At 35.7% G+C, this 15,282-nt stretch overlaps 1 protein-coding gene across 1 annotated transcript; it reads right to left on the minus strand.

Moving 5' to 3' along the window:
* Positions 1 to 311: 311 nt before the first annotated feature.
* LOC123689948 lies at positions 312 to 3,340 on the minus strand. Its single transcript, XM_045632055.1, has 2 exons — positions 2,953 to 3,340; positions 312 to 904 (listed from the first exon to the last, which is right to left on the minus strand). Exons 1-2 carry the CDS (start codon positions 3,338 to 3,340, stop codon positions 312 to 314), a joined length of 981 nt encoding a protein of 326 aa, XP_045488011.1.
* Between the last annotated feature and the right edge of the window lie 11,942 nt (positions 3,341 to 15,282).

Here is a 15,282-nt window from a genome sequence, read left to right on the forward strand (position 1 = left end):
ATTTGACTGCATGATTATTAGTGGACGTGGGTGAATTAATGACAGCCTCGTGCTGGCTTACGCGAAAATAGGACAAGACTTATAAAACATGTACATTTATTACGACGTTATTAAAGTTTAAAATGTCGATTAACTTACCTATTTTATCTATACCTTCTTGTTCTTAACAATTAACTAAAGATTAAGCTCACAAATCGTTATTATTATTTCCAGTACTGATATTTTTTTTTTAATAATTTTTAAACATGTGCAAGCTTATAAACATTGCGTTACAACCTTTAATAGCCTGGACCTCTGATTTGTGTATGTTTCTATGCCTGGCTCACGCCAGTTTCTTTACGATGGAAAACTGAAGATTGCATCCAGTCCAGAATTGGTTTAATGTCAGAATCTTGTTGTTGCTCTTCCTGAATTAATTTCCCACACCAATCTGGACTAATGGTGTCTGTCCTTAGTATCCTCATATGGGCAACCTCTCTACATTCGTGTCTTGTACAATGTTTGCAATCGTCCTCACATGGCCTTCGAGACAATGCATCTGCGTTCCCGTGGGCTCTGCCCTTGCGATGTTCAGTAGCAAAGTCATACTCTTGCAGTTGTTCAATCCATCGAGCCACTTGTCCTTCCGGATTCTTGAACTGAAGTAGCCATTTTAATGCAGCATGATCTGTTCTAAGACGGAACTTCCGACCTAACAAGTATTTGCTGAAGTGCTGCAGCGTCTTCACAACAGCCAGTAGTTCCCTCCGAGTGACACAGTAGTTCCGTTCTGGTTTCGACAACGACTTGCTGAAGTAGGCTATTACTTGCTCGTGCTCACCTTTTACTTGTGATAGTACACCTCCTATGCCAATTCCACTGGCATCTGTATCTACCACAAATTCGCCATCTGGATCCGGGTAGCCTAGTATCGGAGTCTCACATAGTCGGTTCTTGAGCTCTTTGAACGCATCTTCGCAGTCTTTGTCCCATGTGAATCGCCTCTTTTCTTCGGTGAGTCTGTGAAGTGGTTTTGCAATATCCGCGAAATTTTTCACGAATCGTCGGTAGTAAGAACATAAGCCTAAGAAAGCGCGGACTTCAGTTTTATCTTTAGGTACTGGCCACTCTTTTACCGCAACTATCTTATTGGGGTCTGTTCGAACACCGTCCTGTGATATAATGTGACCCAAGTAGCTCACTTCTCTTTTGAAAAATAAACATTTCTTAGCACTAAGTTTCAAGTTGGCTCCCTGCAGTCTGGTAAGCACCCGTTGAAGATTCCGTATGTGATCATCGAAGTCTTTCCCAACGATGACTACATCATCCAGGTACACTAAGCAGGCTTCTCCTATCAGCCCTGACAGTACTTTCTCCATTAGTCTTTCGAAAGTGGCAGGTGCATTGCAAAGCCCAAACGGCATAACTTTAAATTGCCATAGTCCTTTTCCAGTTGAGAACGCTGTCTTCTCTTTATGACTTGGGTCTATCTCCACTTGCCAGTAGCCACTTTTCAAGTCTAAGGTTGTAAACCATTTGGCCCCACTTAAAGTATCCAATGTGTCATCTATTCTAGGTAAGGGATAACTGTCTTTCTTCGTGATATCATTAAGACGACGGTAGTCGACGCAGAACCTTAAACTGTTATCCTTTTTCTTGACTAAAACTACTGGAGAACACCAAGGGCTAGACGATGATTCAATGACATTATGGTTTGACATTTCCGCAATCATCTTGTCTATATTCTTTTCATATGCGACGGGTACTCGTCGCGGTCGCAAACGTATTGGTGATTCGCTTCCAGTCTCAATTTGATGTTTGACTACTCCTGTTCTTCCTAAGTCTCCATCGTGTGTAGCAAACATGTTTGAAAATGTATTCAATAGTTTCTTTGCTTTCGCAATTTCTTCTCTCGTCAAGGTTTCCTTACAGTCCTCCAATACTGCTTGAACTATCTCGCGTTGTTTACTGACTGTACCATCTGTGGTGATAGCTCTATAGACGTCGTACCCACTTTTCAACGTGTTGCCCTTTAGAAAAACTACCTCATCTCTACACTTGAATGTGCCATTCTTCAGATCAATGTTACAGTTGTAATGCTTCATGAAGTCTAAACCGATAATACAGTCATCCACAATGTCAGCAATTACCACCTTGTGTCTGTATGATCTTCCACCAATCTTGAAGGTAGCGATACCTTCTCCTCGAACGGTTATGTGCTGACCAGTAGCTGTAAGGAGCTGTACATTTCCACCAGAAAGACTTTTGTAAAATGATTTCAGAAGTTGGTATCTGATAACTGTCCGGGAAGCTCCAGTATCAAGGGTTAACTCACACCTAGTTCCGTTAACTTCTCCGTCAATGACAATGGTATTCCCATCCTGAGTTTGAGAGATCATAACTTTTGGGGCCTTCCTTACAGAACCGGCCAGCACCCGCCCCGTGGTCCTGGCTTCTATTCGTTTCCCTGCCGCTGTTCAGCGGCAGTCACATCCACGTCTTCGGGCTCCCTACGTCTTGTCTTCATTTCACTTTGGAGGTTTCTCTTAGGGCATGAAAACCTCATATGCCCTACTTCCCCGCAGATGTAACAAGTGGGTCCATGTTGGGAACTACGTTTTTCCGTGACAACTCTAATGCGATTAGGTCGAGAATCCTTGCAAAATGTTTCCACTTCCAACGCATGGGCAAGAGCATCCTTGAGGTCCTTATGGTGTCCTAGGTTCACAGCCATTCGAATTTCACGGTCACGAATACCGTCGACGAAAGCTTGAACCAGCATCTTGTCTGCAACGTCTGGTGAGGATGCGTAGGCTTTCCTAACCAGCGTCTCTATTTCTACTCCCCATTTTTGCAAGCTTTCATTTGATTGCTGTATCCTATCCTTTAATTGAGCCCTATAGACGTGCTCTAAATGTGCATCTCCGTACCGTGATTCCAGGGCATCCAGCAGTTGCTTCAACGTCACTTTACCTGTCTTGGTATCTAGTATGGTGAGGGCTTCATCTCGCAGTCCCATAATAAGGGCGGTGACAGCTTGATCGTCATTCCACCCGTTTGACTCTACTACAGTCTCAAACTGTACCTTGTACGCGCCCCAAGAAGATTTACCATCAAAGGGAGGCACCTTTAGATTTCCAGATGGTGCTACAGACGTTACGACACCCGTGGTCTTCAAGCACTGCATTTCATGTTCCAATCCGAGAATCCGTTTGTCCTGTTTCGATAGCTTGCTATCCACGTCAGATTCCAAATTTTCAATTTTTTTATCAACTTCTTGTTTCAGATCTCCTAATTTTTCCTCTATACGACGAGCCTGTTCTTCCATCAAACGACGTGTCTGAGCCTGTTCTTCAACCATTTGGCGTGCCTGTTCTTCTTGACGGCGAGCCTGTTCCTCTTGACGGCGAGCCTGTTCCTCTTGACGGCGAGCCTGTTCCTCCATCAAGCGCCGAACTTGTTCTTCCTGATGACGGGCCTGTTCCTCTTGACGTCGTGCCTGTTCCTCTTGTCGTCGTGCCTGTTCCTCTTGTCGTCGTGCCTGTTCTTCCATCATTTGTCGCAGAGCAAGGAGGATGTTAGCATCGTTGCTTTCGCCTATCCCGCGGTTCGCATCGAAACTCTGTCTCCGGGCGGCGTCGCGTGCTGCTTGTGCCCTGGTCTGCACTCCCTCCGCAGCTGAAGACTCTGTTACAAACTCCTCTTGACTCTCCCTTGGAGTAATTGGCATTTTTCTATCCCCAATTCTGACACCAAAATGTTACGAGCTAGGGGATCGGATAGAAAACGCCGTCGAATTATTCAAGGGTTTATTTCAATAAAATCTACGAGGAATTCGTTAACACTAATATCTGGAAATTACGCACAGAAAAGCACTTATAACACACACAATGAAACACTGTCACTAATCACTTAAAACACTCAGTACTTTATCACTGGTTCGCACTTATTCGCACTTTTTCTCTTCGGTGTTTATCGCTTGGAATCGCATTCAAAACTGAACTGAGTGATCGCGTTTTGGCTCGCTTATATATCCCTGGGAAGAATCTCGAACGATGTTTCCGATGTTTACGAGAACTTTCTAGGCGGGAGCGCTACTGAGTAGCGATCGCATAATTCTAGAACGCGCGTACTCGCTATCTCTTTCGCACACTGCTACGTGTACGGCGTTCTAGAGTTCTCGGTCTAGCTTCGAGAAGGTTCTCAGCTTTCCTCTCTCTCGCGTATCAAACAGTGCTTGTCCCACACCTAGAAAATTCGTTCTAGAATATTCCTTCATCAAAGGGGTATAACCAGGCCTGAAAACGCCTGAAAACGGGTCTGCTGAAAAGTGTACCATTCGTCTATACGTGTTCTGAAACCGACTGAAAAAATGTTTCAGCCTCCTGAAAACTACGGCAACATTATGTAAATTTCGATTTTCTAATATGTGATTGACCCTCTCCCGAAACGGTCGTATATCATATTTCAGCCTGCTGAAAAGTTCTCTAAGTAGTGGAAAAATCTAAAAACATTGCAGTTGACCCGTCTTCGTAACAATATTATTAAGCTGCGTCTATAATAAAACAGGTATAACGTGATATAAACTATACGAGATTGCTTTATAATATATCGAGTTACCTGCCAGCGTGTCTGCACCCTCATAAATGTCAATGTACTGGACGTGGGTCCTTCTTAAATTTCACAGTACCTTTGTCGTGCTCTATTAGAGGCTTCTGAATTCAGCGTAGGTTTCCATTATTTTGACATCGCTTACTTTGTGATCTTAACGTTTTTTCGCAGTGATAGTGACAAATAAATAATTCTTAGATTTTTTTATTATTGCTAACCTAATAAAGCGAGCCTAATATTTGAGTTTAATATTTTTTGATCTCTTCGTTTATGTCATGTTTGCCTATAAGTGCTAGTCACATTAAAATAGTATTTTGTGGTTCTCTTACCGATGTAACAGTGTGCCGCGCGTTGGTAAGGTTTTATCAATAAAAAAATAAACAAAAATAAGCTAAAAGTACAGGAAACACCAAAAACCACTAAGGGGTTTAACCTTGGTGCCTAAAGGGCTACATCACAGTACCAATTTTAAATTCCTTATAATCTTAAGAGATGAAAATAAAATTTAAACAAAACACTAAATGAAAAACTTACAACAAACATATAGAAAAACGTCATTGTTTATACTTTATACATTAAGTCTATGTTAAATTTTTGTAGCCCAGTAATCTAGCGCCACTACAAAATAATCTAATCCGACTAAAAACTACCTTTTAATTGTTCCTTGAAAATTCCTTTAAACACTGTGTCAAGTTCAAAAAAGGAACGGGTTTTTTTATTTATTATCTTGGGAATCTTTACGAATAAAAAACAATTCTAGATCCTAGAAACCATTCCAAGATATATAAAACACTCACAGTCTTGCGATAACAATCATGTTACCTAAACTAATAGTATTTTCTTATAGTATGTTGAAAACTTAATTTTAAGTGCATCGTAGAATTATACGAAGCACGCATACGTCGGAGTAAATTACAGTAACCTAGAGCAGTCCATATCTCTTCGTCAGCCTCGGTGCAGCTCAGCACGGCGAGTCAATTTGTCCCGACGACATTTCACACGAAATATGACTACCACCTACATTCGCTACGTATGAAGAATGGCAGTGCAGTGTTACCATTATTTAGTGAAATGTATTGTGTGTCGTAAATGGTCGTTAGTTATAAAGTATTGCATAAACATCTGTTTCACTTTAACATTCTTTTCGCAAGGAAAGTTTTAAAAAGAGTATATATATTGTGTAATATTGAAACTTCTACAGGCATCTAGCAACTTTTGGCATGAAAAATTTCGGCGTCTATTAATCCGTTCACATTATTGGCGACTGATTAACCTTATGTGTAAAACTTATATATATATATATACTTACGTAATACTATGAAGAGCTGTAAAACTAAGCATTTGCATTTTACATTTCCCGGAAATACACGTTCTATTTCTATTCTATTTATTTGTTATTGAAATAAAACAGATACATATCAAAAAACTTCACTAATATATAAATATTATAGATACCTTAAATGTAAATCCTAATTATTCGTTTTAATAGTTCGCACTTAATTTGCTTTTGAAATATATTGGAAAGCGTACGCAATATCCACAAGTAAATAAAATAAAATTGCATCGAAACATGAATCATGTTCCAGTAACAAAAGTCGTAATGACTTAGGTAATAAGACACGTACTAGCTTAGTTCTATAAAAGTCAACAGGCGTTATTAAAAGAATAGGAGAGTTTAATTTCTGAACTCATTAAAATCTTGTTGACTGCGAGCTCAAGGAAAATACAAAGAAAAGTATGTAATTCTCAGCATCTTGGAAAATTGCATTTGTTACCTGAATCCGTACGCCGAATCCACTTGCATTGTTATCATAGAAATGTGTTTGCAGATTTTGATATATAACTCCTGTAAGGATTCTGGATGGATAAAATATTCCTTATTATTTGTGTTTCACGCCTGTATTTTGAAATATATAAAAAATAATAACTTATATTACGAGTTTGAAAAAAAAATTTCAAAAACTTCTTTTTGCAATACGGGCATTATGGTTTCTTACCATCATATCTCTCCTGGGTAACATAAATGTTAGCCATCACATAGTAAAGTCAATATATCTTTATTATAGATTATATTTAACCGTGTGCTCCTAATTGCTATTAACTGAACAATCACTATTTTTTCACTCATGTATTATTTTAACAAAGATTAAATCTTACGGTGAGTATTAAATAAAACAGCAAAAAGATTAATTACTTTCACAGTGTAATAAACACTAAACTTTATAGACAATAACTTATAGATACTTCGCATTAGAATGCAAGATGGACCGCGGAGCCTCTCTGGTGCGACGTTTAGGAACCACCCAGTCTCTGAATAGCAAAGATTCTGGTGTGTCTTATTGTGGTATCAGTCACTTCCTGAAATGATTAGGTTATGGCGAAACCTTCGGGAAAACTCTAAAATAATTTCTAAGTATTTTTGGTCAAAGCAAGAACAAGAAGTTTCTTACTTTTTATTCAAACGCCGACATTCGGGCTTCACCTAGTCGATTCTAGAAGCATCTCGTAGACGCGATGAAAGTCAACTGTACAAGTACAGTTGACTTTACTACATGTTTATGTACAGCAACAGAAACTGCTCTTCAAAATTATGTAACAGATTTAACATATTGTGTAATTCTAAATGTCATAATGCCGTACCATATATTATGAATAAAGACTTTTTTAATTATGTAAAACACCAAAACATAATTAAAATGAAAAATATACATTATACCATATCTAATAAACAATTCTAGCACCTAATTTAATTCATAAAATTGAGTTTTTGTATCCCGAACCAAATTTGTTTTTTCTATGTTTGATGAAAATGATTTAGTTAAAGTCCAAAAACTTAATTTGACTTAGATCTTATGTCAGATCTGAAGATCACGTCGAGGCTTCGCGGTTTATTAGATATATACTGTCTATGGTGTCATTTTTACTTCTTGTTATAAAACAAACAGGCAGAAAACACACCAGATGTTAAGTGATACACTTGGACACTCTCAATGCCAGAGTCTCGCGGGTGCGTTTCCGGCCTTCAAACCAGCTGCATAACAGGATAAATTAGTTTTAACCAATTTATAGAAATGTCAATAAGCAAAACAAACAATTTTGATAATTAAACTCGCCTCAGGCTTGAAGCAACACAAGTATCAAGATGTGCTCATTCCGACTGTAAATGGCATCCTACATGGTGTATTTACATTTCATTTGAGAGAATATTAGCGTTCAAACTTGCGAAGTATTCTCGCTAATGTTTCAGATCTGATAAGAGAAAATGTTATTATGTCTAAAATATTTAATGTGGAATAATGTAGAACATTTCATTGTTTAGCTCTTTCGCTTATTAGATTGTTTTGTTTGTATAGCTTTGTAATCGCTTCAGATTTCAGAATACTTTGCGGATTTCAGATTATTTTTAAGTTGAATATCATTTAACTTTGAAGATTTGTACAAAATTAAGCGTAAACGTTGTTTATCTTTATATATATGATGCTACAATACATGTGTATGTTACTTAACTCCTCTCAAACGGCTGAACCGATTTAAATAATGTTTTTGGGTGGTGCCCTGGATTGTTTTGATTCACAATAATTGAGCTCGGCTGCTTTAGCTGCTGTCGGTAATGCAGTCCGGTAGATTTCTATGCTGTCGGTAACTAGGTTATTTATTTATACAGCAAATAAACAGCTGATATAAAATCTTTTGTGCATGTATTCGTAATTAAACTCCTAAACGGCTGGACAGATATTGATGAAATTTGTCGTGTTGAAGTGCGGTCAAGAATGATTAACATTATGATATATTTCTTTTTGTATGTAAGACGTGTGTACAGGGCAATATCTGTCACAACAACTGTAACAATATATTATTATCGCTTCCTATACGAACTCATGATATTATTTTGGCTTTTATTGCGTCTATATAGATATTATTAGAGGTCTTAGGATATTATTTTATTTTTGATTATAATATTTAGAATAAGGAGCAATTACCGATTTCCTCTCAAAAGTTTTATTGACAGCTCATATTAATTTGAATTTTCCTAATACCAATGTCGACTACAGTTTAATGAGCATAAAAGGTTGATCAGTTATAGTTTTTTTTTATAGAACAGGGGCAAAGTAGAGCCGTTGCCGGCCTTTTAAAAATTTACTTTTCGCCAAAAAATTCATAGCTTTAAGAGTACAAAACAATCAGTTCCTAACATAATTACTATTTGAATCTGCCAGGCAGGTAAGAAAACAAGTACTATATAATATACATACAATGTAAATGTCACTGATATTTTTCATAAAAAACAATTTTAATAATGTTGCTTCTTGAAGTTTTCTCTAACAATTTCGTAACACGTACTCAATGGAGGCAGTGAAGGCAGGTGTTCCCACTTTCCCTAGACGATTGCATTCGGGATTTAATAAAACTTTTACTGAACGGTAAAGGCTCACATGGGGTCTGATTACATATTTACCTTAAAAACCTCTCTTTGTATAAAGTAACATAATAGTGTGTTGTAGTACACGTAATATTGGGAGTAGCTATATTAATAAAATATAAATATTTCAATAAAATAAGTAAAGAAATAACTGATTTTTCCAATTAGTTTTATTCGCAATTCATTTGTAATTGTTATCATGTTCTTCAACATAATATATATATAAAGTTAATATATAAAGTTTATTTAATTGAGCCCAATTATGCAAGTACCTTTATGCAATATCCTCCCTGTTGAGGCATCTTCACTGTCAGACACAAGCCCCCTTAGTTTAACATGTGTTAATGAAAATACAAAATCTTTATCTAAATACTAAATTCGAAACGATATTTAAGAATCTACTAAATGTGTTTCTTTCCTCCAAAAATTTCATCAAAATCGAGCCAATGGAGTATAATTAGACACACACACACTTTATAAATATTAAATTGCCATTAAGGCCACCTTTTTTAAGAATACATATGCCTAAATGGCATAAAAACAATATATTACAATGTGATTTTTGACTTATTATATAATTCACATATGTAATGTATTTTTAATTCACATTGCAAAGATAAGCCAACTGTTAAGAGAAGTTATCCCGCGAGATATCATTAGATGAATATTACTTATTCCTTACAACCACGAAATCGAAATCGGACCCTGAATCCATTACATGATACGGCTGCGTGTACAATTTCTTTTTTTTTGTATTCCGCAGTCAAAGTTTCCGGAGATTTGGGGTTCTTAAAATTACTAACTATTTATTATTAATGCTTCACCTATACAGTGCTTTAAAGAATCGTACTAAAGAACATCGGGAGTATTGTGTATTGATAAAATTAATGATTAACCTCCAAGGTGAAGTGCTAACTTCTAACCCTTTAGGAGAAAAGCGTACCCTTTCTTAAAAGGCCGGAAACGCATTTCTGGCGAGTGTGTAAATCTTCTTGCATTTCTCCATGGGCAGCAGTTTCACTTAACATCAGATGAGTTTTGTACCCCTATAAAAAAATCAAGGTTCGATTTCAAGACAAGCAATACTTAACTTATGTATTTAACGATGCAAAAATTAAATAATTAAGGGCGACCGCATTGCAATTGCAGCAATTGCAAGAAAGAATATGGGGCTTTACAATGATTATGCGGTGAAATGGATGAATATGTTTTGTGAATTACAAAAAAATACGCCAACCCTTAGGTACACTTAAAACATTAAAAATCATTATTTTGTTACAGAACACTTCGAAAGTCAGCCCGACCCACACTTGACCGTTTTTTTGTATGAAAGCCTTCCCAAGGGCCGTAATGGAGAAAAGTTTTTCCTCCTCAGTAATTGTTAGGGCCGATGTGAAGTAATAAATAACCGCAGGCTGTGGCCCTCTGATTGAACTTGCTAATGAATGAAGGATAAGGAACGATATCGAAACCTTCATTCATAAATGTTCATTCCCTTGAAAAATCGTCCAAGTTTCCCGTTTTCACACTCAAAGAAAATGTTACACCTGTAACGGAAAGAATGATTTTTAAGTTAGAGTTATAAAGTGGGGTATGTAATTTGATTTCGTTTCTTTTACAACTCCACAAATCGTGTTCCGAAATTACGTAGTCTTTATGAAAATTCTTATTTTAAATTTTTACTGCTTTTGTGAAATATTCTAGTTTGTTTTGATTTAGATCAATTCTTTAAGACGCATAAGGTCCTCGTATAATCACGTTTATTATATAAATGTCACTTTAACCTATATAAGTCATGTCTCTATTACGTTTATAGGGTGTTATCTTTTAAGTAAAGTACCTTTGTTATGTATTATAAGCATATTAAACAAATGAAAGTACCGATTGCAACGCCATCTGCCAAGCTGTGAATCTAAACCATCCAGGGCTCAAACACACATTTCAAAAAATGACTGAAATCAGTTCAGCCGTTTAAGAGGAGTTCAGTTACATACACACGTACAGTAGAATTATCTATCTATCTTTAGCTAGATAGCTATCCTATCTTGTAAGAACAAACTGCAGGCGGTGTGTAAATTTGATTGAAATTGGTTAAGTAGTTTAGGAGTCCATAGCGGACAAGTTCAGTTTTAGCTTATGTTTATTCGTATAGTTTTATAGCAAACAGAGATGAGGAAACATATTTCGAAGAATATTTCTGATTTATTGTCATATTTTTCTTTACGCACATTCTATTACTGATACACCCTACGATGTTTTCCTTTAGCGAGCAATTATTAATACATTTATGCGAATGTCTTATGATTGATTTTTTTCAGGCTACCCCAAAATCAATAAAAAATCAATGTCTAAAACCGGTTTCTCAATTCTCAAGATATGCATTAAAAAGTCACTCTTTCCGACATCAAAGGAATGATGTTTTCCTAACTAAGTGAGTGCGTGACCAGAAAGTCAATGAGACGATTGGCAACCCTATTTTTGTTTAACAACTCACTTTAAAGCCCTGACCGATCGCATCTGGGAATAGGCCCCGCAAATATTTTGTTTGCGTACGGTGTTTGCTGAAAATAAAATGAAACTATCCCGATTGTTAAATAAATATATAGAAATGCGATAACCACCAAGATCGTTATGTAATTGTAGTTGCTTCAACTAGCCTTAAAATTAGAATTAAACCAACGTACAAATGGGCTTGGCAGAAATATAGTTCTTATAATAATAATAATAAAAGCCCTTTACTCGATTACCATTTAACTTAAATGATATTCTTATCAAACACTAATATTCTTAAATTTAAACTTAACGTATAATAAAACAAATTAATTTCCGAACCAATTCGACTTAGGGTCCTGCAAGAAAAGAGCGTAATTCTTAAAAGGCCGGCAACGCACTCGCGAGCCTTCTGGCATTGAGAGTGTCCATGGGCGGTACCACTTAACATCAGGTGAGCCTCCTGCCTATTTACCCCTGTTCTATAAAACAAATTATTAAAACCTATAAAACTTAACAATAGAGCATTTTTTTATTAAATACAAAGCTTTGAAAGCCTACATAATATCAGGGAAAATGCACTTGACTAAGAATAGAGAGAATGATAAGATGTATCAAGCACTCTGTAAATTGTTAATTTACATAATTTACACACGTATTTTTCTGTTAGCATTCAAAGCTTAGTCAAGTTCTCGGTTCTTAGCACGAACTTTAAGAAAGTTTCGTCATTCGCAAACGTTGATACGATAGAGTTTAATACCCGGATTTTATTCAAACGACGTATTTTATTATATTAATTATTATTATTTCAAAGATCGTAAAATTAGTATACAATTTTACAGTGATTCTAGGGTCTGAAAAAGAAGAAAACGGGGGTGCTGCCGGTGGGATCCAACCATAAGTATCATGAGGATATTGTCAAACATCGCCCGACGGGCAGACGCAAAGCCTTTTAATCAAATAAAATCCTTTTTAAGTGAAGGGAAGATTACACACTACCTGCTGCCTAGTTTCTCGGCCACAGACCTGCCTGGTCGGGTGCCTATTACGCCACTAATCCTAAAATAGAGAAAGGTCTGAAAAAACTGTAAATTTATTCCACAAATAAATAAACATATTATTTAACAAAATTATATCAAAGCTCAATTTACAGAGGAGTTTAGGTTTGGTCACGTAAATACCTAAATTTATTATTACCGATTAATACCCTAATTCAAATTACAATTTACATGAATTCATGAAATATATTCAGCGCATTTAACATGTAATTCCCAATTGGGTACTAAATTATCTCATATTAACATAAATGAATCATTGAAACAATTAACATTACCCGATACATAGAAACACGTATAATTTACTATATATCGGTTTTACTTTTCCATTAATTTATAGAACATAAAAAATACTTTATTGAGTCGGGGTGTTCGGTAATTATTGGATAATATGCCAGTGGATAGAACACATTGTGCAGTTCAGAACTACCCACGCGGTCGAAAACCAAGGACTTTTGCGAAACCTAAAACTTATTTGTCTGATTAATAATTATGCCAGTACAAATGTTAACAGTGTTCGCTCTATGTCATAATATTTTATTCAATACATAATTCAACTCCCTTTTAAAAAAAAGGAACTGCACCACTTGTATCTTAATACTAAATATAAACTATAAGTATAATCTAATATAAATAATAAAAAAACTATATGTCTTTATTAGAACATAAATATGTTTACTACATAAACGGTTAAAGATATCAGTTGTATAATAATCTAAATTAAGTCAATTCTAATCGAACAAAAAAAGTTCTTAATTTACTTTTACTTTCTAACTAGCAAGAAACTCTCCGACACTCTTTTTAATCAAGTTGTTGGTTGACAGACAGACACTTGACAAATTGGGAAAAAATTAAGTCACAAACGCTTAAGGTGACTGACATCGAATTTTCGTATGTTGTAAATATCCGCATAAATATTTGTTCGTTGTGAGCATGCTCACAACAACTGAATATTCGCGATTCGCCTGTGCTCCATGCTATCCACAGTTGCATTCAAAATGGCGGACGACTGACTTGTAATGTAACATTCAAAGGGATTCGCTAGAAAACCGACAGCCGAGTGGAGCGTACTCGGGCGCTCGGCGCTAAAGCGAAAGAACTAGCGAATATTCAATGTCAGTCGCCACCTTAACCATCAGCAGACAAAATAGTTGCACACACAAACACAGTTTTTGTATAGAAAAAATAATTAATATAATATAATAATTAAAAAATATGTTTTAGACCTGTAGAATAAAACGAACTAAGTCGTATATGCGGCGGTCTTTATATTACGAATTTCAATTAGAGTTTACGAAGGGTGTACGTTCGGTCATCGTATAACAAAAGCACAAAAAAGCTTATCGGTACCTGACCAATTAATTATCGGTTCCTCCACAATGTCGACAATTCTATTATTATCCAATTACATGTCTTGTAATTTTCTTTGTCTGTTATTCTTTGTAATTATTATCACTCTATGTATAAAGGTATTGTAGTAATGGATATATCCATAGATTTTCTACATTTAATTTAAAACAAATCTTACACACATACATGACTTTTTCCCAGAAATAACAGCAGGATACACAACCTATATATATTGAAAATTAAATATTTTAAACGTACCCAAACAGTCATAAAGGGTAGATTAACTTTTCAACTATTTGAAATTTAAAACGAGATAGACGTTATATAACCACAGACTACTTAAATAAGCTTAATTTGTTTTTGATTAAATTCTGACGTCATTGTAATGCGGCCCTAACACTGATAGGATACTGGATCCCTACCTGTCAGTGGCAGGTTGAACCACGAGGACTTCATTAGTCAGCACCTAGATCTAGATAAATAATTGATGCGTACTGAAGCTTATGCTATTTATACGAAAACTGCTTACAGCTGTACGATTTGTAAAAAAATTATACGTAAAACATGTCTAAAGTTTCTTAGTAAAATAGTATCATGATTATAGATGATTTGCTTCTTTAAAAGAGTACCGAGAGTTTTTTACGCCGGCTTTTTCTCTCGGCCAACACCCTCTTTGCCGATGAGTAGGGATGTCTACAGGTTCAAGTTTAATGTAGTGAAATATGTGATATCTTTCTATCTCATGTACCATAACAAACATATTTTGAAGTTACATATACTTCTTTTGGCGCAATGGAGAAAAATGATAGAACACTTGTTTCGTAACAATACAATTAAACAGTGTGAATAAATAAATATTATTTTAGTATTTTAAATCAATTTCATATATGACGGTGACAATATTTACATTATTTATTTAAACAAAATCTTTAGGACTAATTTTAATATTTATCGTTAATCACTACCGCATTTTAGTTATTATTTTTACATACGCCAAAGAAGTATAACTTTTAACGCGTGTACATAACACACACTCTTTTTTTTACACGAGAAATTGTCATCATTTTAGCTGTTATAATATATGAAATAAAATTCCTGTAAATATAACATATAAAAATAAAAAAAATAAAAATTTGTGGCGCAACAACCTTTTTATAGATTTCAGAATCTGTTTCATGATCATTTGTCCACCTAGGCAATTAGGTGATCAGTCTGCTGTGTCTGACTGTCCTCGACTTTTGGTCTAAAGGCAGCCTGTTTTCTCAAAATGTTTACTTTCACCATTCCAGCGAATGTCAAATGCTCACATAGAAAGTCTATTTGTTCACAGATGGGGATCGAATCTACACTCTCAGGTTTGAAAGTCTGAAGCCACAA

Source organism: Pieris rapae, chromosome 18 (assembly GCF_905147795.1).
Source record: "Pieris rapae chromosome 18, ilPieRapa1.1, whole genome shotgun sequence".
NCBI classification, from domain to species: Eukaryota; Metazoa; Arthropoda; class Insecta; order Lepidoptera; family Pieridae; genus Pieris; species Pieris rapae.

Coding starts and splice junctions, on each gene's coding strand:
- LOC123689948 (XM_045632055.1), bottom strand. CDS start 3,340: ATGGTTGAAGAACAGGCTCAGACACGTCGTTTGATGGAAGAACAGGCT. Junction 905..2,952: donor CATACTAGATACCAAGACAG/GTAAAGTGACGT, acceptor CTCCGATACTAG/GCTACCCGGATCCAGATGGC.